Source organism: Neopsephotus bourkii, unplaced genomic scaffold (genome assembly GCF_033783945.1).
Source record: "Neopsephotus bourkii isolate Nb327-2 ecotype Australia unplaced genomic scaffold, CSIRO-AGI_Nbou_v1 NB_1679, whole genome shotgun sequence".
Lineage (NCBI taxonomy): Eukaryota > Metazoa > Chordata > Aves > Psittaciformes > Psittacidae > Neopsephotus > Neopsephotus bourkii.
In genome coordinates, this window is record NW_026902153.1 from 2,536 (window position 1) to 29,786 (window position 27,251).

Below are 27,251 nucleotides of genomic sequence, written 5' to 3' on the forward strand. Positions count from 1 at the left end.
CCATATGAATCCATTGTAATAAACAATTAATTAAATCAGATCTTGGCCAAGACGGAATTTTTATAACAGCCTTGCACACTCCCAAGTGCTGGGGGCATCTGCAGACGGGACAGCTTCGTGCTGTGACCCCCCCAGCTGGGCATCGAGTACCAAAGCCTTTAGTGGGGTGGTGCCCAGGGGGGCTGCGCAGAGCTGGCTCTGCCCCTCACCCTTCCTGGGGTGCTGTGGCTGGTTGCTGCTTCCTTCTGGGGCACTCCAAGGAGCAGCCAGCAGAGGAGTCCCCAGCCCACAAGTGGCTGCGGGGTGGTGCTGCTCAGCTACGGCCGCCTCCCGGCAGCACGCGGTCAGATTGGCAATTTAATACGGAGCCTTCCAGCCCTGCACACACACTCCAGTGAAAGTGACACTGAAATGGGAACCCAGAGTGCCCATGGGGGGAGCTGACCCCTCCCCATCCGCCACCTCCATCCCCAGGGAATGCGTGATGCTCAGTGCACATGAGAGGGCTCGGGGGGGCGGGAAGGTGGTACCCAGGCAAGAGAGGATGCTCGGGTCAGGTACATTTGTTGCTGGGGGCATGGACTGGCTGGACTGTGAGGAGCTGAGCAGGACAACACGTGGTGGAGCTCAGGCTGGGACCTCTGGGAAGCCCAAGGAAGACCTGGAGCAGCAGTTGGTGACTGCCCCCAGGAAAGATCAGGGTGGTGGAGAAGCATCCCAGGGAGCATGGAGTATGGAAGCCAGGGGGAGAGATGCTTCTGAGGGTCTGGGGACAGAAGAGGGTGGTGGGAGCATCCCATCCCCATCGAGCTGGGGACTGGAGGTGCTGGACAGACAAAGGTCGGATGAAAAGCTTGTGGCCTGTGGACTTAGGATCAGGCCTGGCAAGAGGGACCGGTGCTCCACGGGCTTTCTGGGAATGCTCAGGATCCAGAGGGTGCAAACCCTTTGTTACTTGGTTCCATGGTGGGTGCATAAAAAGGACATGGATCTGTTGGAACAACTCCAGAGGAGGCCACGAGGATGCTCAGGGGCTGGAGCAGCTCCCATCTGAAGATCAGCTGAGAAAGTTGGGGCTGTTCAGCCTGGAGAAGGGAAGGCTCTGTGGAGACCTCATAGCATCCTTCCAGTATCTGAAGGGGCCATAGGGATGCTGGGGATGGACTCTTCATTAGGGACTGTAGTGACAGGACAAGGGGTAATGGGTTAAAACTGAAACAGGGGAAGTTTAGATTGGATATAAGGAGGAAATTCTTTCCTGTGAGGGCGGTGAGGCACTGGAATGGGTGCCCAGGGAGGTTGGGAATGCTCCATCCCTGGCAGTGCTCAAGGCCAGGTTGGACGAGGCCTTGGGTGATACGGTTTAGAGCGAGGGGTCCCTGCCCATGGCAGGGGGCTTGGAACCTGACCATCTTAAGATCCTTTCCAACCCGCACTATTGTATGATTCTATGCGGTGGCTCCCACGTCACCTGGCTTGTGAAGCTAAGCGAGCTAACACTGCAGCATCCCCTCTCTCTGCATTGCTCACTGGTGTGGATTCTGTAAGACATGCGACCTTACAAAATAGAGCAGCAATCGATTTTCTCCTCTTAACACTTGGACATGGGTGGGAAACTTTGGAAGAAATGTGTTGCATAGAGGTATTAACTTTGGTTGAGGGAGGACTGATCTTTTTGCTCGCTCTCTTCGCCATCATCCGCGTTGCACCTTGCTTATTACAATGCCTGCAGCGAATGTTATGCCAAGCTTTTGAAAGACACGTGTACACTGCATTGCAAAAACAAGAAGGGGGAACTGTGGGGTTGGAATGTATCGAAACTGTCAGAGACCATGGGAAGGAGAAACTACAGCAGGCAATGAAGAGTGACCCGTCCCTGACTGGTACTTGGAAGATGTTGGAACTGGCAAGGAACAAGGACGTCGGAAGTGGGAAGAGGATGTCGGTAAGAAAATCTGATGGACCTTTCACCTGATGTAACCGCAAGGCAAACACAGGTGTGCTTGCTAATTGCTTGGAGTGTATAAATATCGTGTAATCTTTGCAACAAACGATCCAGCTTGCACTCTATCTCTGGGTCCGTGCCTCCATCCTCACAGTCCAAACCACAAAGCTGGTTCTAGCTGGTTTCAGGGCCCAGAAAGCAGGAGCCAGGTGACTGTTCCTTCCTCTTATCAGTAGCCTTGTCCTCCCATCCTGCTCTAGCACAGCATAATGAGCATGAGAAATGTTTGTTGAGTATGGGCAAGCAATAACATTGTTAAGCAAGCAGCTTAGCCGGACCCGTCCCGTACATTGGTTAAATCTTTGCATCGCTGTTCCCAGGCTGAAAGTCAAAACCACAGTGCTGCACCAGCTACTAAGAAGGAGAAAAAGTGACTGCTACTGCTGAACCCAGGACAGGGCATCAGCTCCAAAGTCTGAGGCCCAGAGTTTCAGCCCCAAGAGTCTCAGCGCCAGAGTCTGTGTCTGAGAGTATCAGCCAGAGTCTCAGCTCCAAAACCAGAGCACCAGAGTCTCAGCCCCACAGTCTCAGCCCCAGAGACTCAGCCCCACAGCCTCAGCAACAGTCTCAGCCATAGGGTCTGAGAGTCTCAGCTCCAAAACCTGAGCCCCAGAGTCTCAGCCACAGAGTCTAAATCACAGTCTCGGTCACAGAGGCTGAAATTCAAAGTCTGAGACCCAGAGTCAGAGCCACAGAGTGTGAGCCACAGTCTCAGCCCCAAAGTCTGAATCCCAGAGTTTTAGCTATAGAGTCTCAGCAACAGTATCAGCCTCAGAGTCTGAGAGTATCAGCTCCAAAGTCTGAGGCCCAGAGTCTCAGCCTCCGAGTCTTAGCCCCTGAGTCTGGCCCAAGTGGTGCAGCAGGAGCAAGGACACAGACAGGGATGAAGATGAGGTACGGGCAGGAGCAAGCAACAGCTCCGCCTCCCTGCCTGCTCCTGCCCCGTGCCTGCTTCCCACCGCTCCTATCCCTGCCCCGCAGGAGGTGGCCCTGGCTCAGTCCACGGCTGGCGAGGACTCAGGCTTGTACAAGGTGGTGTCAACCAATGGTAAGTGTGAAGGAGGCGATGCAGGCCCCGCGTTCAGTTCCTGCAGTTCCAGCCCCCTCCCCAATGGCTGTTATGTTGTTGCTGTTCTGTCCCTGCTGTCATTTCAGTGATGCCAGATCCCAGTCAAGCTTTTCCAGTGAGGACACATCATTTTGGGACGAGCCGATTTCCCTTGCCTTCAGAGAGCGCTCAGCCCCAGCCCCATGGTCCCTCCCCACGAAGTAGGATGCTGCAGGCCCCTCACTGCTCATGACACCCGATGGCAAACATCATGGAGTTCAACAAGACCAAATGCTCCAGCCTGGAGAAGAGAAGGCTCCAGAGAGACCTTAGAGCCTCTCCCAGCGCCTGAAGAGATCTGGAGAGGGACTTTATACAGGGGCCTCTAGTGATAGGATAAGGGGGAGTAGTTGAAACATGATTCATTCCTTTTAACCTGAGCTTAGATTTGACATTAGGTTTAGATTCAACTTTAGGTTTAGATCAGACACGAAGAAGAGTCGACATTAGGTTTAGATTGGACACAGGCTTCAGATTAGACAAGAAGATTCAACATTAGGTTTAGATTAAACACAAAAAAGATTCGATACCAGATTTAATTAGACATTAGGTTCAGATTAGACATGAAGAAGATTCGACTTCAGGTTTACATCACACATGAAGACTCAGCTTTAGGTTTAGATTAGACATTAGGTTTAGATCCAATTTTAGGTTTAGAGACTAAAGATTTGACTTGAGGTTTAGATTAGACATTACTTTTACCTTAGCCATTATAGACCAATACAACTGCTGTGTTGCTCATTCCCCCTGCGTCCTGTGAGTTGATTGGACTTGTGCCTTTTGGAGTCTTGCCCTGCTCTTCAGAGCCAAACCAAGCCGTGCCTGGAGGCCCTATGAGCACAGCACGGGGCTGTCAGTGAGATGCTGGGTGCCCGGCTGCATCCCGGCTCAAATGCAGCGTGTTCTGGTGCTGAATAGGGTCCGAGAGGTGCTCTGGCGCCCTGCAGCTTTCTGAGGGTGTGCGAGCTTGGGGAAGGAGTTGACTCCCTTGGCTTGGAAGCCTTTGCCAGCCAAATGGAGGAGGAGATTGGCCAGCAGCTCCCCGCAGGGTCTGGGTGTGACAGCGACACTGCCAAGTGTCCCTTGGAAGTGACACTGCTGTTCCCAAGCCAACACATCAGGCCTGAAGCTGTCCGCACACAGGTACACACATGTACACACATGTACACACGCGTACCCACACAGGGCAGCCCTCAGGCACACGCACACATGCATGCACACCGTGTGGCAGACGCACACAGACCGCACTGAACGCACATGTGCTGCACACGTAGAGGTGCTGGTCTGTAACAGCCCCAGGTGGGGCAGAGACCAGCTCCAGTGGCAGGGATTGTCCCATGTCACAATGGGGACGCACCTCACAGGCCTGGCTGATGCAACTCTTGCATGGGCCAGGCCCCATTGTGAGGCGTGAGGTGCCCCAGGCCATATCTGCCCACAGGGCCAGCACAGCCCCAGATCCGCTGCTGGTCGCAGCCGAGAGCTCCTGGTTTGGATCCCCAGCCTTGAGCCTGTGGTACCAAAGGCGCTCAGGCCCTGCCCCGCCATGGCACCGCTGCTGCTGCTGCTGCTGCTGCTGCTGGGCCTGGCCCCCGGCCTGGCCCGGCCCCTGAGGCCCTGCCCGGGGCCCTGCCGCTGCCGCGGGCGCCGCCTGGACTGCAGCAGCGCTGCCCTGGCCCGCGTGCCCCCGGCCACCCGCCAACGGCCCTTCTCCGTGCTGTGAGTGCCCTGCAGCTCCGGGCACTGCCCCGGGACACCCCGAGAGCGGCTCCAGGGCCCCCGCTGCCTGTGGGGTGCTGAGGGGCAGCGCTGAGGGGGCAGCTCCAGGCTGCAGCCCTGGGGCAGGGGAAGGGTTTGTGCTGGGGGTGACGCTGCCAATGGCTTCTCCGCAGGGATTTCACTGGGAACGCGCTCGCCCTCATCCCCCCGCAGGCCTGGCAGGGATACCCATGGGCTCAGAAGCTGTGAGTATCCACCAGTGCCAGACATGGCACAGGGGTTCCGGGATCCCCATCCCTCTGCAGGCCTGGCAGGGATACCCATGGGCTCAGAAGCTGTGAGTATCCACCAGTGCCAGACATGGCACAGGGGTTCCGGGATCCCCATCCCCCTGCAGGCCTGGCAGGGATACCCGTGGGCTGAGAAGCTGTGAGTATCCACCAGTGCCAGAGATGGCACAGGGGTTCCGGGATCCCCATCCCCCTGCAGGCCTGGCAGGGATACCCGTGGGCTCAGAAGCTGTGAGTATCCACCAGTGCCAGAGATGGCACAGGGGTTCCGGGATCCCCATCCCCCTGCAGGCCTGGCAGGGATACCCGTGGGCTCAGAAGCTGTGAGTATCCACCAGTGCCAGACACGGCACAGGGGTTCCGGGATCCCCATCCCTCCGCCGGGCTGTGGAGCCGAGGCTGTGCCGAGCACCGCACCAGTGCTTGCCACGTGCAGCCAAGGCCGAGCTGCTCAGCAAGGAGGGGTGTGAATCCCCAGAGCTGCTCCATGGCGAGCAGTGCCCTGGGCTGGGAACCTCCTGCCCCCCGGGGCCATCCCTGGGCCTGTGGAGCCCGTGCTCGGGCTGCAGGCAGGGTCAGCAGGCTGGGAGCAAGCCCCTGCTCCTGCCGTGAGTGTGATGAGCCGTGGCAGGACCGCAGAGAGGCTGCAGGGCCCCTGCTGCAGGGTTGTTCCCCTGAGAGCTCCATTGCCCCTGAGAGCCGCGGGTGCCACTGCTCGTGTCCGTCCGTCTCTTGCAGAGTCCTCCAGCACAACAACCTGCGGGCAGTGAAGAGGCGCTCGCTGGAGGGGCTGCTCCTGCTGAGGCACCTGTAAGTATCCCCCTGCCCATGGTGGTGGGCACGGCCTCCCCCTGCCCTGGCCCTGCTGCCCGGTATTGCGGCTGCAGCCAGAGCAGAGCAGGGTCTTGGTGCAGGGGAGGGCTCCGCAGGGACGCGCTGCGCTCCCATTGCCCCACGGCCAAGCAGGAGCAGGCGGCTGCTGCCCTGTCCCTGCACACACCTGCACGAGGCCAAACCTGGTGCATTCGTCTCCTCTCGGCTCAGATGCCCCAGAGCTGCCTTGGAGGGAGCTCATGGTGCAGCTTCATTGCCCATGGAGAGGAGCAGGCACTTCCCATTCCCCCACAGGACGGGGCTGGGGGCTCTGGCTGAGCAGGCCATGAAACGCTCCCCACAAAGGTTCCTCTCTCCTTGTTTGCTGCAGAACAAGCCCAGGCAGCGAGTTCAGGCTGGAACAAGGAACCTGTTGGTTTCTAGAGCCAGGCCAGAGGACTCCTGCGCACAGCAGAGCAGGGCTGTGCAGGGAGCTGACGTTTAGGAGCTGGGGGGAATAGCCCCATGTTGGTCACACAGGGCGTTACAGCCTGTCCCTGAGGCCTCACACAAGGGTGCTGTTGGGGCGTGCATAAAGAACCTGCTGTTACCAGAGAGAAAATCAGCCCTGAAATACCCCTGCTGGGATCAGAGCTGGGAGAACCTCTCTGAGCTGCAGCCACCCCCGTCAGGAGCGTGACCTCGGGTTCCACACCACTGCAAGTCAGTGCCAGAGAGGTGTGAAGTGAGGGCTATGGCAGGTCTGTGCTGCCAGTGTCAGAGCCCCTGAGAGGAACCAGGACAGTGCAAACGTCACCAGCGTTTTGTGTTCTCCTGTTAACAGGGATTTATCTTACAACAAAATCCAGCTGATCGAGGCGTGTGCTTTTGAGAACCTTCCTTTCCTGGAGACCATGTGAGTTATGGGGGTTCCTTCCTGCTGTGGGTGCCGAAGCCTGTTTGCATTTAGAACCTTCTGGTGATGGACAAAGCTCCTGTTATTCTTAGAACAAGGCCTCCGGTTTCTCCTGCTGAAGGAGCAGCCCAGCTCCGGAGCTCAGGGCATGGCTGGTGGCCACACCAGGATGGGGCCACGGCTCCTGCAAACCCAGCAGGAATAGAAGCTGCCTCTTGAGTCTTGCTGTGTCCTGGAGCAGGCAGAGGTGCAGCACGCATGCACTTTGTCTCCTCTCCTGGACAGGTTAACAAGCAGCAGGAGAGAAAATGGCAGCTTCCTCCCAGTTCCACCTTGGATGGGGCTGTTTCCTACAGATCAGAGCTGCTTCACTCCAGCTTCCTGGGGGTCAGACCCAATTCATTTCTGTGCTCTCCTGTTTCCCCAGAAGCCTGGAGGGAAACCTCATCACCGAGATCCGGAGCGACACGTTCCGGGCATGGCACGGGATGCAGTTCCTCCAGACACTGTGAGTGTTCCAAGGGCTAAGGGGAGCTCAGAGCAGTGGCCCTTGTCACTGTGTTCTGCTCACCTCTTACCCCAAATAGGCAGCAGCATCAGTGCTGAATGACAGCTCTGTCAGGCCACGGCTTTGCCTGGCTGGGTGCAGGACCAGTTAGAACGCTCATGGACAATGGGAACGTGAGAAATAGGGAAAGCCCTGTTGGAGGGAAGCCACCAGCAGGGGCAAGCTGAGGAGGAAAGAAAGGGATGCTGTGTTTTCCAGAAGCAGCACTTCTGGGCTTTTGCTCTCTGGGCTGGAGATAGTCAGGACCTGATGTATGTTGTGAATCCGCCCATCAGCATCTGCCCCGGCCTGGAACCTTCACCCCAGGCCCTTCCTCACACACGAAGCACTGAGCCGCTGCCACTGCTCTCCTCCTGCACCCCCCACTCACACGGGGTGTTGGTTCATTTCAGGGTCCTGAGCCATAACCCCCTGTCTGTTATCGAGGACACGTGGTTCTTCAGGCTGCCTTCAGTCACTCACCTGTAAGTACAGACTCCTTGTCAACAGCTTACCATGGATCTTTCTTTGTGCCTCTGGGTGCCCCGTGGCCCGGAAAGCAGAGATCCAGCCGCAAATCCCACCCTTCTCCTGCTGGAGGCAGCGGCAGAGCCAGGCAAAGGCTGAGCAGTTCTGCTGTGCCCCAGCTGCGAAGGTGGCAGCAGATCCCCCTGCGGCCAGCACCGCAAGCAGCAGGGACTGGGCTTGTTCCCGGAGCAGAGGCTGGCGCCGCCACCTCGAATGTGCTGTGTTTGCTGAAACCCTTGCAGGGACCTGGGTGCCACACGCGTGACTCGGCAGACGCTGCTCATGCTGCTCCTGAGGACACCCCGCTTGGAAACACTGTGAGTGTGCAGGGCTGGCTCCCACCTCCAGCAGGCTTCTGCGCGCCGCCTGGGCTGGAGTCGCTGCCCTGGATCGTGATGCTGAGTGTTTGTGCACACCTCTGTTCTTTAGCAAGCTGTCCAACGACACGGCCTGCTGCCTCTGCCAGCACAAGCACAGCACCGAGACCCCGTGCAGGACCCTCAGCTTCGACTGCATGAGCGTGTGCAGCAGCACTGCTCCCCGCTGCGGTAACTGGCCCCCAGCCCTGCCCATGTGCCCCAGCTATAGTGAACCTTCTGAGCCTGTGTCTGGCAGAAAGCTTCTTGTCACTGATGTGCTCTTGGTGTGTTACAGCTCCCCTGGCAGAGACACCAGAGCTCCTGAAGGGAACGGTGCCACCCAGGAAAGGGAACAGCAGCTCTGTGTTGAATCTGCAGCCTAAGGAGCCTTCCCTCAGGGGGCAGAGAACCGTCACACTCACAGTTCTCCTGAGCCTGAGCAGCCCCAATGCATCAGCACCTTCCTCTCAGCAGCTCTCGAGGCAGGAGGGCAACACCACCAAGGAGCTGATGGTGATGCTGCAGAGCATTCAGCACAGGGGCTGGAGCAGCTCTATTGACACCAGGAGGTTCTATTTTCTAGCAGAGGAGCTCGTGGCACAGCTGAAGAAGAAGCTGCACAAGGCCATGAGCATCCTGACTGTGAAGAGCCCCAGCACAGCCCGGCCAGCGCAGAGGGACAAGGGGCAGGAGGTGGCAGTAGAGGAGGGAGGAAGAGCCATAAGCTGGCAGCAACAGGAGCCTGGCTTAGACTTGATCCGGGCAGAGTCCATCTTATGGGAAGCAGTGCGGAGTATGAACCTCAGCGACATCCTCCCAGTCTCCAGCCACCAGAGAACAGCCACCCCTGCTACAGCACAGCCCCCTACACAATACCCAACAGAGGCCTCGCACCTCGCCCGGTCCGGCGAGAGTCAGGATCATTCCGACGCCATGGAGCAGACCAACACGACTGACGGGATGGAGAATGAGGATAATGCAGAAGATGAGGAGGCATCATCCCCAACACAGGACTCTGCTGGGACAGATGAGGAGCAGAAGCAGCAGGACACTGATGGGACAGTGGGCAGCAGGGCTGCAGAAGAAGAGCCCGCAGCAGCAGAGGGTAGAGCAGAGCAGAGACTGAGCACTACCCAGTATTTCTATGCTCTGCTGGCTAAAAACGGCCCCCCTGCTGCCAGCAGCACGCCAGAGGACACGGCTGCAGCAGAGCGCTCCTCTCTAGGCGGGAGACCACCCACCGCCCCTGCAAGCACCACCACACCCGGGCAGCACAAGGAGCAGGAACCCCCGACCCCAACGGCACAGGGCAGCTCCAGCGCCCCGGGCAGAGCAGCCAAGCGAGGACCCCCCTTTGACACCCTGCTCAGCCGCCACCTCCACGCTCTGGTGCCAGATGGAGCCCTGCGCAGGTTCATGGCACAGGAGGCTCGAGCCCTGCGGGGGGACTGTGGCCTGCCCCAGCTCCAGCAGGCCTGCGCCAAGATGGTCTCGAGGACGGGGCTGCTCCTGAAGCTGCTGAGTGAGAGGCAGCGTGGCCCGGAGCCCTCTGACCTCCTTGAGCAGTGTGTGTGGGAGGAGGATGCCGGCACCTCTCGTGACCATGCCCAAGTCCAGCCCAGGCGGATGCACAGTGAATCTGCAGAGACGGTAGGAGAGAGCGGGGCACGGCTGCGTGTGTGTGTCTGGGCAGGGGGGTATGGAAGGGGCCTCCCTTTCCTCCTCCTCCCCTCCCCTGTCCTCCCTTCCCACTCCTCTCCTCCCTGATGCACTCTCCTTTCTCCCAGGAGGTGCCCAAGCACACCTCTGATCGCTGGCTGCCGCTGGTGCTGCCGCTCTCACTGCTCGCTCTGATGAACCTCATCATATGCGTTGCTCTCCTGGTGCAGTGCTCTTTCAAGGTGAGCCAAGGACTTGTTTGGCAGAGCGCTGCCAGCCAAACCCTGGGGCTGGAGAGCACAGGGGCAGGGGGGTGCTCCCACAGTGCTCATGGGGCCCGGGTGCTGCTGCGGATGCCTGTGGATGTGCTGGCGAGCACAAGAGATGTTTTCCCAGGCTTGGAGCTCATTGTGGCACCCCACCCTGGAGCTTGGAGGTGTTCAGAGCTGCTGGGAGCAGCTTGCCCTGGCTCCTGCCAGGGTCTGTCCCCAGCTCTGCCGTGCAGCTTCCCAGTAGCCCCTTCCTTCAGGGGGGCTGCAGCTCCCTCTCATCACGGCCTCCACCATCAGCCCTTACCAGGCTCTAGCCTGCAACCCCTTGCCCCAAGCCTCCCCTCCCCAGCTCCTGTCCTGGCCCTGCTCTGTTGCAGCACCCGTTGCTTCCAGCCATGCAGCAATGCCCCTGCTCTCTGCCCTGAGCCCATACCCAGCCTTTCTGCATGGTGCTGCTGCTCCGGTGGGTCGGGGCCATGCCCGGGCACAGGGCAGGGGCCCAATCGTTGCTGCGGAGTTTGAACCTCCCTTTGGGGCCCTTCTCCTCCGAAGAGACAAATGAGCTTTCATGTCTTTAGAAGGCATCGTGCGTGTTGCAGGCAGTGGTTGAAGGGGCGGGGGGGAGCCTGCAGAGCTCTGTGCAGAGGAGAAAGGTAGAAATTAAGAAGACTGAGGAGAACTCTGGGTCATTCCAGAGGCAGGGAGCAGCGGGGAGCTTGGCAGGGAGGCATGGGGGGCTCTTCTTAAAGGCGTGGCTGCTGGCACAGCCTTGCACGTGTGTAGAAGGCACTGGGCTGGAGGAAGAACCTTCTGGCTCCCCCATGCTGCAGAATTCCATGTGGAAACCTCCATGTTCTGAGTCCCCGTCTCTCTGTCACCAGGTCTCTGCCAAGAAACGTGCCAAGGATTCCCAAGGCAGCAGCAGATGGTGTCTGAAGCGGTAATTCTTGCCCTGCCCCAGCAGCACCCAGCCCTGTCCAGAGCCCCCCCAATTCCTCCAGCACTGGAGGAGTTCATCCTTTGCTTCTCATCCTTCTGCTCCTGCCTGTTTCCAGGTGCTTTCGGAAGCTGCGGCCCAAGTGGTGGAGCAGGAGCAAGGACATGGACAGGGACGAGGAGGAGGTAAGGGCAGGAGCAGGCACCAGCTCTGTCCCTCTATGCGGTCCCTGCCCCATGCCTGCTTCTCACCTCTCTAATCCCTGCCCTGCAGAAGGTGCCCCTGATTCAGCGCGGTGCTCAGGAGGAGGCAGATTTGGACAAGAGGGTCTTTGACATAAGGTAAATGTGATGGTGGCAATGCTGGTGCCAAGTTCAGCTCTTGTTCCATGTAGGAACTGCTGAGGGTTTCCTTGACGTTGCCTCCTTGGCTATATCCTTAGATGCTCTTTCCTTGCTGTCATTTTCTTGGCTGTTATTTCCCAGCTCTTATTTCCTTGATGTTCATAGAAGCATAGCCTCACCGAGTGGTTTGGTTGGGAGGGAGCTTAATGCTCACTCAGTTCCAACTCCCTCCCCAGTGACTTTTGTGACATTGCTGTTATGTCCTTGCTGTCACTTCAGCGATCCCAGAACCTGGTCAGTCATTCACAGTGGTGTGCCATCAGAGGAAGACTGGGTTTTGCTTGTCCCAGAAGCGCCCCGAGCCCCAGTGTGATGGTCCTTATCCATGGAGCAGGACAGAAGTTCTTTGAAGTCACCAATAAAAGTGTTGGGTTGTTCGTTCTCCCCGTGTCCTGTGAGTTGATGGATGCACGCATGCATGCGTCTGAGCCTCTGTGTGTGTGCTCACAGGTGCTGTAGCACTGGGAGCGGTTGAGGCTCTGCTACCAAGTGTGTGTGCTTGCACACATATGTGCCTGCATGTGAGAAAACACATGCAGCATGTGTGTGTGCGTGTGGGGGAGCGTGGCTGCTCGGGTCCCTTCGGGCAGCTGCTCCCTCTTTGGGTGACTTCTGCTCCACTCTCTTCAGGTGGCATCAGCTTCACTCGGCTCCCTCCGGCTCCACTCGGCTCCCTTCGGCTCCGCTCGGCTCCCTTCAGCTTCACTCGGCTCCCTCCGGCTCTGCTCGGCTCCCTTTGGTCAGCTCTGCCCCCTCTGGGAGGCTTCGGCGCTGCTCGGCTCCCTTCGGCTCTGCTCTGGTCCCTTTGGTCAGCTCTGTCCTCTCTGGGAGGCTTCAGCTTCACTCGGCTCCCTTCGGCTCCACTGTCTTCAGGTGGCATCGGCTTCACTCGGCTCTGCTGGGGTACCTTCGGTCAGCTCTGTCCCCGCTGGGAGGCTTCGGCTCCGCTCAGCTCCCTTCGGGCAAAAGCGGGAATTCCCTCCCGTTTCCCTTACAAATGTGATAAACACATGAATGTACTGGCTTTCACAAACCAGAGGTGTTGCTGTGTGGATATAACTGTATGAGCTCACAAAGCTCGCTAAAGACACAAGATTAGACAACTAGTTGGAAACGGGCAGAACTCTTGAGAAAAACGGAGTCGCACAGCAAAAGGATTTGTCATCTCACTCATGGCTTGACTTCGCGAACGAAGATTTGGGAAGGGCTTTACCCACGCTTACTACAAGCGCGCTGATGACTAAGAAGGCCAATGTGGGATAGGCAAATCCGGCTACAAAAAGCACAGCAGAAGGTCTCCTTGGGTGGAACAGGTGGGGCGCGATTCTTTCTGCGTTGTCTTTTCTCCTCGAGACTAGTTCTTCGTGAACTCTCAAAGGAGTCAGCGGCATTATGTATGGTGTGCCTCCAAGTCTCCCGATTGGAGGCCAAGGTGGACCACTGATGGTAGTCAATATGGCCAAGGCTAAGGTATTGTTTCAGGGAGTCCTTATGTCTCTTCTTAGGGGCGGCTCTCTTGCGGCTACCGGTGTCAAGTTCACTGTAAAACACGATCTTGGGGAGGCGGTGATCCTTCATTCTAGAGACGTGCCCTGCCCAGCGCAGCTGCAATTTCAGCAATATGGCCTCGATGCTGGTGACCCCTGCCTGTTCGAGGACAGTGACATTAGACACATAGTCAGTCCAATGGATGTTTACAATTGTAGGGAGGCAGCGCTGATGAAAGCGTTCCAGGAGTCGCAGGTGATGACGGTAGATGACCCATGATTCAGACCCATAGAAAAGAGTAGACAATACAATGGCTCTATAGACACTGATCTTTGTACTTTTTTCCAGGTGTTTATTGCACCAGATTCTTTTATGGAGTTTTCCAAAGGCTCTATATGCCTTTCCTGTTCTGTTGTCTATCTCTTTGTCGATTGTGGCATCCGAGGAAATGATGGTTCCCAGATAGCTGAACTGATGAACTGTCTTAAGCTCTGACTCGCCGATGGTAATGTGGGGATGGCGGTAACCTTCTTGCGGTACAGGTTGGTAGAGGACGACTGTCTTATTCAAGCTGACTTCCAGCCCAAAAACCTCAGCCGCCTCCGCAAAGCAAGATGTTAAACGCTGCAGAGCTGCTTCTGTGTGGGCAACAAGGGCGGCATCATCAGCAAAGAGCAGTTCACGGACAAGATGGTTTAGGGTCTTAGTGTGGGCCTTCAGTCGCCTTAGATTGAACAGGCTACCATCGGTACGATATCGAATATAAATGCCATCTTGTTCGTCGAGGTCTGCCTGACTCAGCCTGGCTCATGCCTGGTGGGGGATCCTTGCAGCAGTGGCAGTGTTGGTGCTGTGGCGTTTGGGGCACCCAAATGGAATCTGAAAGTTGCACTTCCACGGCCAGCGCTTCCCTTTCTGCGGTTTCCTTCTCCAGCTCAGCAAATCGGGGTGCTCTGACATAATTTCCCTGGTATCATGGACTCATTTTCTTTCCTTGAAAGCCTGTGCGGGCCACGTGGCCGGGGAGGAAAAGGAGGGCATGGGCATGGAGGGTGAGCCTTGTGCAGAGCCCTGCAGACCCCAGCTCCAGCCCTGCTTCAGCTGCCTCAGCTCCGCAGCACCATGAAGTTCTCTGCAGCCGCTCTGGTCGCTCTCCTCCGCGTGGCTGCCCGCTCCCCATCTGAGGCCCATCTCGGTGAGTCCAGCATTGCTGCACCCTCCCTGGGGCGCACTGTGCCATTGCTCCATAGGAGCTGCTGGGGCAGAGCGTGAGCTCCATCCCCATCAGGAGGGGGAGAGCTGGGAGCAGGAGGTCAACGCTGGGACCCAGGGAATAGCACACAAGAGGGGACATGGGAGACGGCAAATCCTCCGGGAACCCCTGTGTCTGGGGTCTCCCCAGGGCTCTCTGTCTCTGCCCTCACAGATGGTGTCCCCACCACGTGCTGCTTCACTTACCAGCAACGCCCCATCCCACGGCACCTCATCACCCCTGCTTATATCACCAGCAGCAGCTGCAGCCAGCCAAGAGTGATGGGAGTAGCTCTGGGGGCTAAGAGGGCCATGTCCACATCCCTCTGCCCCAGCCATGGCTGGGGAACTATCGCAGGCACCCCCGCTGCCCCGGCCGAGCACTCTAACGTGGGACTTGTCCTGGCAGCATGATCATCACCAAGAAGGAGCTGTGCACAGATCCCAGGGGTCCTGGCTGCAGGCACATCTGCAGCGCTTCCAGAGCCTGAAGAACTGACCCTTCCCCTTGCCACCCGTCATGCCCCTGGTGCTTCCCCAGCCCCGAGTACACAAGAGACCACTTGGACTGCAGCCTTCTTCAGTGGGAAAGCTTTCTATTTAACTTAATTAAACAAAGTACTTTTTGCTAAAAAGCGGGGGAAAAAAACACCAAATAAAATAAATTATATCAAAAGTAATAATTTCAACTGAAAATTATTTAAACCATATCGATTTACTTGCTAATGAACAGTCAGGAGTTTCGATGCCTGAAGAAAGTATTTGTGTTATCAACTCCTTTGTGTGCTCTGAGGTCCCCGCTGGAGCCCCGATGGGAGAGACAAGACCCATGGTGACACCCGTGCTCTCCACGCATCCTAGGGTCACTGCTCTCTCTGGAACAGAGCATCCTCAGCCCCACAGCATCCCCCATGGTGCCTCCCCCTCCGGAACCTGGGTTCAGCTCCAGTGCCACCCATGGGATGACACCAGCATCTCCACTGGGTGCCCAGTGCCAGCTCCTATTTGGGAAGCAGCCCGGCATCCCCTGTGATGCCAGGAGGAGGTTGGGGACAAAGCAGCGGCTCTTGCCCTGCAGTGCTCAGGCACAACCAGCAAACCCACGTCTGTGAAGCTCCAAGTTTCATTAGAGAGAACCCGCACGTCTCTAGGGTAGGGTCTGGGAGGGTCGGTTGGTGTCGGGGTGCCGACGGCGAGGAGAAGCCAGACACAACAACCCAATATGAGCGATAAACAAGCTTCTACTTTATTCGTGTTGTACATGGCTTATATCCTCGTAGCGCTAATTATGCCTACCAGACATAACAGCATTGGCCAGTTCTGAACGGTTTCATTTACATTCCCCTTCCATATACGGTCCCTGTTTACAAGGGTCTTCAACCGCAGCTCCGCCCCTAGGGACTTTCCCCAGAGGTCAAGGACAGTGTGCCCTTCGGCTTAAGTCATGTACATGTGAGGCCTACACTTTGCTTTGCTGGCACAAGGCCTCCAAGGATCCATGGCCTTGCTCCTGGAGCCCTTCTGTAACGTCGCGGCGTCCTGGCGGGATCCCAGCCTCTTCGTCCCCAGGTGAGGTGTCAGGAGCTGGGACACTGTGTGAGGGGCCCTGTGCCAGTGGGTCCAGCACCTGGCCTGGCAGCAAGGCGGGCACTGCAAGGGGCAGGGGAATGATGAGCACAGCTAGCCTGTGCCACGCTCGCTCCCTCGCTCCCTCCCTCCCTCCCTCCCTCCCTCCATCACAGCCCTGAGCCTGTCCCCATGTCCCAAGTAGCAGTGGTGGCCACATGGCTCTTGGGATCTTGTGTCCCGCCCCCCAACTTGCAGGCCTCACCAGTGCCCGTGTCGCTGCAGTCACAGCATTCCCAGGAATCCACCTCCTCTCCCAGGTTGGAGCAGCGCCGGTGGGTCCCTCTGGAGCCACAGGAGTGGCAGAGCAGCAGTCGCCAGGGCCTGGGGGGGCAATGGGACCCATTGCAACCAAAGGCCCCTGAGATGGATGGGGGTTGCCAGCCTGGTACCTCCATCGCCACCCGAAGGGGGCGACCTCAGGGACCACCAGCACTCACCCATTCTCCTCTGCCTCCTCCCGTCCCACGGGGCACAGGCACTGGCTGGTGTCGCAGGATCTGTGCCGCTCATAAAGGCTGGCAAAGGCTCCATTCTCCTCCCAGGCAGCATCCCTGTGGGACCAGAGGAGCGCTCAGGCCTGGGGATGTGGGAAGGCAGGAGGGGATCGGCCGGAGCAACGCAGAGGGGAAGGAGGCATGGGGAGGGCACTGACCTGTCCGGGATTTTGATGCCCAGGCGGAACATCTCTTTTTGGAAGGTGTCCTTGTCACTGCAGAGAGGGCAGCGGAAGTAGTGCAGGGCAGAGCGCAGCGCCTGGCCCTGGGACAGACACAGCATCAGCACCAGCGGTGGTGGGGTCCCATTCACCCTCCCAGGAGCTTGGTGATGGGGTGACCACAGGGTTGATGACGTCGGGGACCGCAGGTGCTGCTGCTGCCTACCTGAATACAGTGGCGGTGGAACCAGGCGCTGGTGCAGGTGGGACAGACCAGGGTGTCATAGCACGGCCGCTCCGCCACCACCTCCTGGCAGATGAGGCACAGGCTCTGCTCCTGCTGCACCGCCCGCACCCGCTGCAGCGGCCGGTGCTTCCAGCAGAAGGACCTGCGGACAGAGGTGATGATTCAGCCCCAGCTCTCGGCCATCCCGGCCCTGGCTCTGGTACCCCAGGGCGGTGACACTCACTTGTACTCCCCAAAGAACTGGGAGATGCAGCCCCGCTCGCTGCCGCAGGGGTAGTGGAAGGTGCGGGGACAGCGCCGGGCTCTGCAGGTGACCGAGGCGCCCGGCTGGCGGCATATGCAGCACCTCTGGGGATGACAGGAGGTGAATGGTGTCAGTGCCACATAGAACCATAGAGCCATGGAATCAACCAGCTTGGGAAAGACCTTCAAGCTCATCCAGTCCAACCGTTCCCCAGCACTGCCAAGGCCACCACTAAGCCATGGCACTGAGGGCCTCACCTACATGGGGTGTGAACACTTGCAGGGACGGTGACTGCAGCACTGCCCTGGGCAGCCCGTTCCAATGCCTGAGCACCCTCTGGGGAAGGAATTGTTCCTCATCTCCATCTAAACCTCCCGCTTGAAGGCATTTCCTCTGATCCTGACACTTGTTTCTTGGGAGCAGATACCGCTCCCTCCTGTCAGGCAGTTGTAGAGAGCTCTAAGGTCCCCCCTGAGAACTTCTCTTCTCCAGACTAGCGCCCCGCCCCCCCCCAGGTCCCTCAGCCATTCCCCATCAGGCTTGTGCTCCAGGCCCTGCACCAGCTCCGTTGCCTGTGGGGAGTGAAGGCGAAAAGATTGGCATGAAAAAGAGTTTGGGAATGAGCTCCGAAGCCTTGGTGCTTTGACAAGCCCTGGGGCAATGAGTTGGGGCCTTGAAGGCCAGACAATGTGGGGGCTGTGAGAGGGTCTGCAACGCCGTGATTGGACTATTTCCCTGGAGAGTTTCACAGTGGCCAATGAGATTGAACGTTGTATGTATGTGCAGGTTGGGAAAGGACCCACCAAGGGGATAAAAAAGGCTTGGTGGGAATAAAGGAGGATTTGAGGCTCTGCATCAACTTGAGTCCCTGTCGTGAAACTCCACAATTGCCCTTCTCTGGAGCCATGCCCCTGGGGATTCCTGTTTGCCCTCATCCAGCACAACCCCACCACGTTCCAGTGACACCGGACCACTGATAAATCCACTTTGTCTCTCCCAGTCCCGATTTTCCAGAAAAGATGATCAAGGGGCATCTAATGTTGTTGCAGCCACTGCCCAGAGCATCCCTGGGGGATTGCTGGCCTGTGCAGTGCTGGACATCAGGGAATGCAGACCGTGATGCCCTCAGGCCTCACCTTCTGTGCCACCCGCTTCAGCTCCTCCTTGATGTCAGGGAAGAGGAAGCCGTAGAAGCCCTCTTCATCGGCCCCTCTCTGTTGCAGCCTGCCGGCGTGGTCCTGCAAGAGGGGAGAAGAGGGTATGTGCCAGGGGCTGCTGGCGGTGCGGGGCCGCATAGGAGAGGGGGGTGTCAGGACCAGGGCACTCACCAGGCAATTTTTCATGCACGCAGAAACCACCCTGACAGCAAAGGCTCTCCCACCCACCTCGGGGTTGCAATCGGCCCGCCGGCAGAACCCGCACACTGCAGGGGGGGCAGCAGCACTCACCCCCTTCACCCCTGCACTGTGACGGGGTCCCAGTGTAATGCTGGGAGCGGGATGGGGGAGAGACGCAACCACCTTCCTATGGTGCTTGCATCCGCAGGCCCCTCTGGCAGGGTCCCAGCGGGATGCTGTGCACTCACCTTCCTCACCAGGGCCGTCCCGCTGCCTCTTGCACTGGGGAGGCGCACAGGAGGGCTCGTTCTCCTCTGGCAGCGCTGCTGGACACGGGGCCTTGCGGCGCCGTGATCTGCGCTTCATCACAGCAAGTGGCTGCAGCCAAGGAGGTGGCTGGGCCTGGCAATGTTGGTTTGCTCAAAGACCCTACTGATGTGGGGCTGTGGGGGGGGGCGCCCTTGAAGTGCAGGGTGATTGTGACGCGGCACCGCACGAGGGCTCCGCCCGGGGCATCTGGAATGCGGGGACAGGCACAGGGCTGCGATCCAGGGACAGATGGAGGGAGGGAGCGTGGTGTGGGCTGGCTCTGCTCATCGTCTCCCTGCCCCTCGCAGTGCCCACCTTGCAGCCAGCCCAGGCGCTGGACCCACCGGCACGGGACCCACCAGTACAGGGGGACGATGGCTTCCCTGGCCCTGCTGCCGCGCTATTGCTGATACAAGCCAGGATGCCGTTGACCTTCTTGGCCATCTGGCCACAGACCTGGCTCAGCTTTAGCTGGCTTTTGACCACCACCCCAAGCCATTTCCACCAGCCTCTTTTCCCTGGTGCATGGGGTTGTTGTGACCCAAGGGCAGCATTAGCACTGAGCCTTGGTGAACCTCGCCTGGGCACGGGCTGCTTCATCTTGGAGGGGATCGGCCGTGCCCCTTTTTGGTTTCCCTGCCCTTCCAGGCCTCCTGGACTATTCCTGGGTCCCCGTGGTGATAACAAATGCTGATGTGACCCGTTTATCCCGCAGGATTTATCCAGTCTCACTCCAGCAGCAGATCCGCATGAGATCTTGTATTAAACCTATTGAGCAATGTACGGCTTATGGGGAAGGCAGCTTCACGCGGACGTGCGGGTTGACTGCTTCTGCCGCTGGTGCTGCTGGAACCAGTCCTGGACCACGCAGAACCTCTTTCCCATTCTGCAGCTCCACGCTGCGGGGGAGAGAAGGGCTGCGTTAGATGGGGGAATGCAGGGTGAGCCATGCCCTGGGGTGCCCTGCAGCATCCTTTCCCCACATCCCCCCAGAGGTCTGACTTTAAGCAATCTGGAGCCTTGGCTTCCTTCCCGCTTTTCTTGATGGCAGCTGAAATGGGGAGTTCTGGGGCTCTTTGGGCTAGAGCAGTGAGAAAGGAAGTGCATGGGAAGAGCCAGTGCAGTCCCTCATGGAACCCTTTGGGGGTGGCTCTCTTTGGGGCTTCCTGAAAGGCAGAACAAGGAAGGAACGTAGGGAAGAGCACAGGGAAGGTGGGTGAGTGAAGGTGAGGAGCTGGGTGCCAGGGAGGAAGGCTGGCTTGGGGTACTCAGCGCAGAGTCTTGTGGGAGCAGTGGGAAGGTATCTCCTGGTAGCTCTTGATGAGGAGGGCAGGGATTTTATGCCCTCCTTGTAGGAACAATAGCTATAGGGGCTGCAGAATGAGGGGAGGCAAAAGGGATTGGTGCTTTTCCACCCCTGGCACAAGAGATTTGGGGGTACCCCTGGGACTCTCTTCCTTCCTTCTGCTACAAGGGGTCCCCTCTCACATCCATGGCAGTGATGCTTTGCTGCAGGGTAGGAACCCCTGTTCCCCTGCCCACGGACCTGCCCACGGAGGGCTTACTACTGATCTCCCCAGCCTGGGTGCCAGGTCTGACGCTAACTCTGAATCTCTGCTCTGATCAGGGGAGCAGGGTGAGAAAGGCTGTTTGTGCCAAAATTGGGACTAAGCTGGGAGCTTTCTCCTGGCAGTGGTCTTCTGTCAGCAACAGCAGCAGAGCCTGGGGGTGTCCATCCACAGAGCAGCTCCTCAGCCTCCCAACACGGCTGAACACGGCGATGCGGCAAAGCAAATCCCTGCCTGGAGCTTGCTGCCTCCTTGAGATTGCCACTGGGGCTCTGGCCATGGAGCTTTGTGCCTCGGCCTGGCTCATGCCTGGTGGGGGATCCTTGCAGCAGTGGCAGTGTTGGTGCTGTGGCGTTTGGGGCACCCAAATGGAATCTGAAAGTTGCACTTCCATGGCCAGCGCTTCCCTTTCTGCGGTTTCCTTCTCCAGTTCAGCAAATAGGGGTGCTTTGAACATAATTTCCCTGGTATCATGGACTCATTTTCTTTCCTTGAAAGCCTGTGCGGGCCACGTGGCCGGGGAGGAAAGGAGGGCATGGCCACAGGGCTGAGCCTTGTGCAGAGCCCTGCAGTGCCCAGCTCCAGCCCTGCTTCAGATGCCTCAGCTCCGCAGCACCATGAAGTTCTCTGCAGCCGCTCTGGTCGCCTCTCCTCCTCGTGGCTGCCCGCTCCCCATCTGAGGCCCATCTCGGTGAGTCCAGCATTGCTGCACCCTCCCTGGGGCGCACTGTGCCATTGCTCCATAGGAGCTGCTGGGGCAGAGCGTGAGCTCCATCCCCATCAGGAGGGAGAGAGCTGGGAGCAAGAGGTCAACGCTGGCACCCAGGGAATAGCACACAAGAGGGGACATGGGAGACGGCAAATCCTCCGGGAACCCCTGTGTCTGGGGTCTCCTCAGGGCTCTCTGTCTCTGCCCTCACAGATGGTGTCCCCACCACGTGCTGCTTCACTTACCAGCAACGCCCCATCCCACGGCACCTCATCACCCCTGCTTATATCACCAGCAGCAGCTGCAGCCAGCCAAGAGTGATGGGAGTAGCTCTGGGGGCTAAGAGGGCCATGTCCACATCCCTCTGCCCCAGCCATGGCTGGGGAACTATCGCAGGCACCCCGCTGCCCCGGCCGAGCACTCTAACGTGGGACTTGTCCTGGCAGCATGATCATCACCAAGAAGGAGCTGTGCACAGATCCCAGGGGTCCTGGCTGCAGGCACATCTGCAGCGCTTCCAGAGCCTGAAGAACTGACCCTTCCCCCTTGCCACCCGTCATGCCCCTGGTGCTTCCCCAGCCCTGAGTACACAAGAGACCACTTGGACTGCAGCCTTCTTCAGTGGGAAAGCTTTCTATTTAACTTAATTAAACAAAGTACTTTTTGCTAAAAAGCGGGGGAAAAAAACACCAAATAAAATAAATTATATCAAAAGTAATAATTTCAACTGAAAATTATTTAAACCATATCAATTTACTTGCTAATGAACAGTCAGGAGTTTCGATGCCTGAAGAAAGTATTTGTGTTATCAACTCCTTTGTGTGCTCTGAGGTCCCCGCTGGAGCCCCGATGGGAGAGACAAGACCCATGGTGACACCCGTGCTCTCCACGCATCCTGGGGTCACTGCTCTCTCTGGAACAGAGCATCCTCAGCCCCACAGCATCCCCCATGGTGCCTCCCCCTCCGGAACCTGGGTTCAGCTCCAGTGCCACCCATGGGATGACACCAGCATCTCCACTGGGTGCCCAGTGCCAGCTCCTATTTGGGAAGCAGCCCGGCATCCCCTGTGATGCCAGGAGGAGGTTGGGGACAAAGCAGCGGCTCTTGCCCTGCAGTGCTCAGGCACAACCAGCAAACCCACGTCTGTGAAGCTCCAAGTTTCATTAGAGAGAACCCGCACATCTCTAGGGTAGGGTCTGGGAGGGTCGGTTGGTGTCGGGGTGCCGACGGCGAGGAGAAGCCAGACACAACAACCCAATATGAGCGATAAACAAGCTTCTACTTTATTCGTGTTGTACATGGCTTATATCCTCGTAGCGCTAATTATGCCTACCAGACATAACAGCATTGGCCAGTTCTGAACGGTTTCATTTACATTCCCCTTCCATATACGGTCTCTGTTTACAGGGGTCTTCAACCGCAGCTCCGCCCCTAGGGACTTTCCCCAGAGGTCAAGGACAGTGTGCCCTTCAGCTTAAGTCATGTACATGTGAGGCCTACACTTTGCTTTGCTCGCACAAGGCCTCCAAGGATCCATGGCCTTACTCCTGGAGCCCTTCTGTAACGTCGCGGCGTCCTGGCGGGATCCCAGCCTCTTCGTCCCCAGGTGAGGTGTCAGGAGCTGGGACACTGTGTGAGGGGCCCTGTGCCAGTGGGTCCAGCACCTGGCCTGGCAGCAAGGCTGGCACTGCAAGGGGCAGGGGAATGATGAGCACACCTAGCCTGTGCCACGCTCGCTCCCTCGCTACCTCCCTCCCTCCCGCCCTCCCTCCATCACAGCCCTGAGCCTGTCCCCATGTCCCAAGTAGCAGTGGTGGCCACATGGCTCTTGGGATCTTGTGTCCCGCCCCCCAACTTGCAGGCCTCACCAGTGCCCGTGTCGCTGCAGTCCCAGCATTCCCAGGAATCCACCTCCTCTCCCAGGTTGGAGCAGCGCCGGTGGGTCCCTCTGGAGCCACAGGAGTGGCAGAGCAGCAGTCGCCAGGGCCTGGGGGGGCAATGGGACCCATTGCAACCAAAGGCCCCTGAGATGGATGGGGGTTGCCAGCCTGGTACCTTCATCACCACCCGAAGGGGGCGACCTCAGGGACCACCAGCACTCACCCATTCTCCTCTGCCTCCTCCTGTCCCGCGGGGCACAGGCACTGGCTGGTGTCGCAGGATCTGTGCCGCTCATAAAGGCTGGCAAAGGCTCCATTCTCCTCCCAGGCAGCATCCCTGTGGGACCAGAGGAGCGCTCAGGCCTGGGGATGTGGGGAGGCAGGAGGGGATCGGCCGGAGCACCGCAGAGGGGAAGGAGGCAGGGGGAGGGCACCGACCTGTCCGGGATTTTGATGCCCAGGCGGAACATCTCTTTTTGGAAGGTGTCCTTGTCACTGCAGAGAGGGCAGCGGAAGTAGTGCAGGGCAGAGCGCAGCGCCTGGCCCTGGGACAGATGCAGCATCAGCACCAGCGGTGGTGGGGTCCCATTCACCCTCCCCAGGAGCTTGGTGATGGGGTGACCACAGGGTTGATGACGTCGGGGACCGCAGGTGCTGCTGCTGCCTACCTGAATACAGTGGCGGTGGAACCAGGCGCTGGTGCAGGTGGGACAGACCAGGGTGTCATAGCACGGCCGCTGCGCCACCGCCTCCTGGCAGATGAGGCACAGGGTCTGCTCCTGCTGCACCGCCCGCACCCGCTGCAGCGGCCGGTGCTTCCAGCAGAAGGACCTGCGGACAGAGGTGATGATTCAGCCCCAGCTCTCGTCCATCCCGGCCCTGGCTCGGGTACCCCAGGGCGGTGACACTCACTTGTACTCCCCAAAGAACTGGGAGATGCAGCCCCGCTCGCTGCCGCAGGGGTAGTGGAAGGTGCGGGGACAGCGCCGGGCTCTGCAGGTGACCGAGGCGCCCGCTGGCGGCATATGCAGCACCTCTGGGGATGACAGGAGGGGAATGGTGTCAGTGCCACATAGAACCATAGAGCCATGGAATCAACCAGCTTGGGAAAGACCTTCAAGCTCATCCAGTCCAACCGTTCCCCAGCACTGCCAAGGCCACCACTAAGCCATGGCACTGAGGGCCTCACCTACATGGGGTGTGAACACTTGCAGGGACGGTGGCTCCAAGCGCTGCCCTGGGCAGCCTGTTCCAATGCCTGAGCACCCTCTGGGGAAGGAATTGTTCCTCATCTCCATCTAAACCTCCCGCTTGAAGGCATTTCCTCTGATCCTGACACTTGTTTCTTGGGAGCAGATACCGCTCCCTCCTGTCAGGCAGCTGTAGAGAGCTCTAAGGTCCCCCCTGAGAGCTTCTCTTCTCCAGACTAGCGCCCCGCCCCCCCCCCCCCAGGTCCCTCAGCCATTCCCCATCAGGCTTGTGCTCCAGGCCCTGCACCAGCTCCGTTGCCTGTGGGGAGTGAAGGCGAAAAGATTGGCATGAAAAAGAGTTTGGGAATGAGCTCCGAAGCCTTGGTGCTTTGACAAGCCCTGCGGCAATGAGTTGGGGCCTTGAAGGCCAGACAATGTGGGGGCTGTGAGAGGGTCTGCAACGCCGTGATTGGACTATTTACCTGGAGAGTTTCACAGTGGCCAATGAGATTGAACGTTGTATGCATGTGCAGGTTGGGAAAGGACCCACCAAGGGGATAAAAAAGGCTTGGTGGGAATAAAGGAGGATTTGAGGCTCTGCATCAACTTGAGTCCCTGTCGTGAAACTCCACAATTGCCCTTCTCTGGAGCCATGCCCCTGGGGATTCCTGTTTGCCCTCATCCAGCACAACCCCACCACGTTCCAGTGACACCGGACCACTGATAAATCCACTTTGTCTCTCCCAGTCCCAGTTTCCAGAAAAGAGGACTTTTTGGATCAAGGGGCATCTGGGCGGTTGCTTGCAGCCAGCTGCCAGAGCATCCCTGGGGGATTGCTGGCCTGTGCAGTGCTGGACATAGGGAATGCAGACCGTGATGCCCTCAGGCCCCACCTTCTGTGCCACCCGCTTCAGCTCCTCCTTGATGTCAGGGAAGAGGAAGCCGTAGAAGCCCTCTTCATCGGCCCCTCTCTGTTGCAGCCTGCTGGCGTGGTACTGCAAGAGGGGAGAAGAGGGTATGTGCCAGGGGCTGCTGGCGGTGCGGGGCCGCGGAGAGGGGGGTGTCAGGACCAGGCACTCACCAGGCAATTTTCATGCACGCAGAAACCACCCTGACGGCAAAGCTGTCCCACCACCTCGGGGTTGCAATCGGCCCGCCGGCAGAACCCGCACACTGCAGGGGGGGCAGCAGCATCACCCCCTGCACTGTGACGGGGTCCCAGTGTAATGCTGGGAGCGGGATGGGGGAGAGACGCAACCACCTTCCTATGGTGCTTGCGTCCACAGTCCCCTCTGGCAGGGTCCCAGCGGGATGCTGTGCACTCACCTTCCTCACCAGGGCCGTCCTGCTGCCTCTTGCACTGGGGAGGCGCACAGGAGGGCTCGTTCTCCTCTGGCAGCGCTGCTGGACACGGGGCCTTGCGGCGCCGTGATTTGCGCTTCATCACTGCAAGTGGCTGCAGCCAAGGAGGTGGCTGGGCCTGGCAATGTTGGTTTGCTCAAAGACCCTACTGATGTGGGGCTGCGGGGGGGCGCCCTTTAAGTGCAGGGTGATTGTGATGCGGCAGCGCACGAGGGCTCCGCCCGGGGCATCTGGAATGCGGGGAGAGGCACAGGGCTGCGATCCAGGGACAGATGGAGGGAGGGAGCGTGGTGTGGGCTGGCTCTGCTCATCGTCTCCCTGCCCTTCGCAGTGCCCACCTTGCAGCCAGCCCAGGCGCTGGACCCCCCGGCACGGGACCCACCAGTACAGGGGGACGATGGCTTCCCTGGCCCTGCTGCCGCGCTATTGCTGATACAAGCCAGGATGCCGTTGACCTTCTTGGCCATCTGGCCACAGACCTGGCTCAGCTTTAGCTGGCTTTTGACCACCACCCCAAGCCATTTCCGCCAGCCTCTTTTCCCTGGTGCATGGGGTTGTTGTGACCCAAGTGCAGCATTAGCACTGAGCCTTGGTGAACCTCGCCTGGGCATGGGCTGCTTCATCTTGGAGGGGATCGGCCGTACCCCTTTTTGGTTTCCCTGCCCTTCCAGGCCTCCTGGACTATTCCTGGGTCCCCGTGGTGAGAACAAATGCTGATGTGACCCGTTTATCCCGCAGGATTTATCCAGTCTCACTCCAGCAGCAGATCCGCATGAGATCTTGTATTAAACCTATTGAGCAATGTACGGCTTATGGGGAAGGCAGCTTCACGCGGACGTGCGGGTTGACTGCTTCTGCCGCTGGTGCTGCTGGGACGAGTCCTGGACCACGCAGAACCTCTTTCCCATTCTGCAGCTCCACGCTGCGGGGGAGAGAAGGGCTGCGTTAGATGGGGGAATGCAGGGTGAGCCATGCCCTGGGGTGCCCTGCAGCATCCTTTCCCCACATCCCCCCAGAGGTCTGACTTTAAGCAATCTGGAGCCTTGGCTTCCTTCCCGCTTTTCTTGATGGCAGCTGAAATGGGGAGTTCTGGGGCTCTTTGGGCTAGAGCAGTGAGAAAGGAAGTGCATGGGAAGAGCCAGTGCAGTCCCCCCTTCATGGCACCCTTTGGGGGTGGCTTGTCTTGGGGCTTCCTGAAAGGCAGAACAAGGAAGGAACGTAGGGAAGAGCACAGGGAAGGTGGCTGAGTGAGGGTGAGGAGCTGGGTGCCAGGGAGGAAGGCTGGCTTGGGGTACTCAGCGCAGAGTCTTGTGGGAGCAGTGGGAAGGTATCTCCTGGTAGCTCTTGATGAGGAGGGCAGGGATTTTCTGCCGGATGAACACGTCCTTGTAGCAACAATTGCTATAGGGGCTGCAGACTGAGAGGAGGCAAAAGGGATTGGTGCTTTCCCACCCCTGGCACAAGGGATGTGGGGGTACCCCTGAGACTCTCTTGCTCCCTTCTGCTAAAGGGGTCCCCTCTCACATCCCTGGCAGTGCTGCTTTGCTGCAGGGTAGGAACCCCCTGTTTCCCTGCCCACGGAGGGCTTACTACTGATCTCCCCAGCCTGGGTGCCAGGTCTGACGCTAACTCTGAATCTCTGCTGGGATCAGGGGAGCAGGGTGAGAAAGGCTGTTTGTGCCAAAATTGGGACTAAGCTGGGAGCTTTCTCCTGGCAGTGGTCTTCTCTCAGCAACAGCAGCAGAGCCTGGGGGTGTCCATCCACAGAGCAGCTCCTCAGCCCCCCAACACGGCGATGCTGCAAAGCAAATCCCTGCCTGGAGC

General features: G+C 58.6%; 5 protein-coding genes and 1 pseudogene across 5 annotated transcripts; 3 read left to right on the top strand and 3 right to left on the bottom strand.

The window, feature by feature from the left end:
- The first annotated feature begins 1,858 nt into the window (after positions 1-1,858).
- LOC133224402 (uncharacterized) lies at positions 1,859-12,032 on the top strand. Its single transcript, XM_061375866.1, has 17 exons — positions 1,859-1,945; positions 2,987-3,053; positions 4,090-4,256; positions 4,555-4,832; positions 5,006-5,077; positions 5,861-5,932; positions 6,780-6,851; positions 7,279-7,359; positions 7,812-7,883; positions 8,169-8,243; positions 8,356-8,474; positions 8,581-9,935; positions 10,073-10,186; positions 11,098-11,156; positions 11,272-11,338; positions 11,427-11,494; positions 12,008-12,032. Exons 1-17 carry the CDS (start codon positions 1,859-1,861, stop codon positions 12,030-12,032), a joined length of 2,850 nt encoding a protein of 949 aa, XP_061231850.1.
- Positions 12,033-14,167: 2,135 nt separating this feature from the next.
- LOC133224411 (C-C motif chemokine 4-like) lies at positions 14,168-14,787 on the top strand. The gene is made up of 3 exons (XM_061375873.1): positions 14,168-14,240; positions 14,472-14,580; positions 14,706-14,787. Exons 1-3 carry the CDS (start codon positions 14,168-14,170, stop codon positions 14,785-14,787), a joined length of 264 nt encoding a protein of 87 aa, XP_061231857.1.
- Positions 14,788-15,755: 968 nt separating this feature from the next.
- On the bottom strand, positions 15,756-18,414 carry LOC133224403 (PHD finger protein 7-like). Its single transcript, XM_061375867.1, has 8 exons — positions 18,400-18,414; positions 18,208-18,309; positions 17,051-17,175; positions 16,807-16,969; positions 16,578-16,684; positions 16,363-16,476; positions 16,047-16,246; positions 15,756-15,946 (listed from the first exon to the last, which is right to left on the bottom strand). Exons 1-8 carry the CDS (start codon positions 18,412-18,414, stop codon positions 15,756-15,758), a joined length of 1,017 nt encoding a protein of 338 aa, XP_061231851.1.
- A 2,488-nt stretch (positions 18,415-20,902) lies between these two features.
- Positions 20,903-21,530, top strand: LOC133224409 (C-C motif chemokine 4-like; annotated as a pseudogene).
- Positions 21,531-22,536: 1,006 nt separating this feature from the next.
- Positions 22,537-23,900, bottom strand: LOC133224404 (PHD finger protein 7-like). The gene is made up of 6 exons (XM_061375868.1): positions 23,788-23,900; positions 23,544-23,706; positions 23,314-23,420; positions 23,099-23,212; positions 22,864-22,982; positions 22,537-22,682 (listed from the first exon to the last, which is right to left on the bottom strand). Exons 1-6 carry the CDS (start codon positions 23,898-23,900, stop codon positions 22,537-22,539), a joined length of 762 nt encoding a protein of 253 aa, XP_061231852.1.
- Positions 23,901-24,667: 767 nt separating this feature from the next.
- LOC133224407 (uncharacterized) lies at positions 24,668-25,568 on the bottom strand. Its single transcript, XM_061375869.1, has 2 exons — positions 25,147-25,568; positions 24,668-25,060 (listed from the first exon to the last, which is right to left on the bottom strand). The coding sequence occupies exons 1-2, from the start codon at positions 25,507-25,509 to the stop codon at positions 24,668-24,670; spliced, it is 756 nt and encodes a 251-aa protein (XP_061231853.1). The 5' UTR covers positions 25,510-25,568.
- Between the last annotated feature and the right edge of the window lie 1,683 nt (positions 25,569-27,251).

What these genes read in the sequence shown, in the direction of transcription:
- LOC133224411 (XM_061375873.1), top strand. Translation starts at nt 14,168, where the DNA reads ATGAAGTTCTCTGCAGCCGCTCTGGTCGCTCTCCTCCGCGTGGCTGCC. An exon ending in CCCATCTGAGGCCCATCTCG is followed by an intron (nt 14,241 to 14,471) that starts GTGAGTCCAGCA and finishes CTGCCCTCACAG; the next exon opens with ATGGTGTCCCCACCACGTGC. An exon ending in TGCAGCCAGCCAAGAGTGAT is followed by an intron (nt 14,581 to 14,705) that starts GGGAGTAGCTCT and finishes TTGTCCTGGCAG; the next exon opens with CATGATCATCACCAAGAAGG.
- LOC133224407 (XM_061375869.1), bottom strand. Translation starts at nt 25,509, where the DNA reads ATGAAGCGCAAATCACGGCGCCGCAAGGCCCCGTGTCCAGCAGCGCTG. An exon ending in GCGTGCATGAAAATTGCCTG is followed by an intron (nt 25,061 to 25,146) that starts GTGAGTGCCTGG and finishes CCCCTCTTGCAG; the next exon opens with TACCACGCCAGCAGGCTGCA.
- LOC133224402 (XM_061375866.1), top strand. Translation starts at nt 1,859, where the DNA reads ATGAAGAGTGACCCGTCCCTGACTGGTACTTGGAAGATGTTGGAACTG. An exon ending in CAACGGCCCTTCTCCGTGCT is followed by an intron (nt 4,833 to 5,005) that starts GTGAGTGCCCTG and finishes GCTTCTCCGCAG; the next exon opens with GGATTTCACTGGGAACGCGC. An exon ending in ATGCAGTTCCTCCAGACACT is followed by an intron (nt 7,360 to 7,811) that starts GTGAGTGTTCCA and finishes GGTTCATTTCAG; the next exon opens with GGTCCTGAGCCATAACCCCC.
- LOC133224404 (XM_061375868.1), bottom strand. Translation starts at nt 23,900, where the DNA reads ATGCCGCCAGCGGGCGCCTCGGTCACCTGCAGAGCCCGGCGCTGTCCC. An exon ending in GGCATCAAAATCCCGGACAG is followed by an intron (nt 23,213 to 23,313) that starts GTCGGTGCCCTC and finishes CTGGTCCCACAG; the next exon opens with GGATGCTGCCTGGGAGGAGA. An exon ending in GAGGAGGCAGAGGAGAATGG is followed by an intron (nt 22,983 to 23,098) that starts GTGAGTGCTGGT and finishes TTGCCCCCCCAG; the next exon opens with GCCCTGGCGACTGCTGCTCT.
- LOC133224403 (XM_061375867.1), bottom strand. An exon ending in TGAAGCGGGTGGCACAGAAG is followed by an intron (nt 17,176 to 18,207) that starts GTGAGGCCTGAG and finishes TGTCATCCCCAG; the next exon opens with AGGTGCTGCATATGCCGCCA. An exon ending in GAGGAGGCAGAGGAGAATGG is followed by an intron (nt 16,247 to 16,362) that starts GTGAGTGCTGGT and finishes TTGCCCCCCCAG; the next exon opens with GCCCTGGCGACTGCTGCTCT.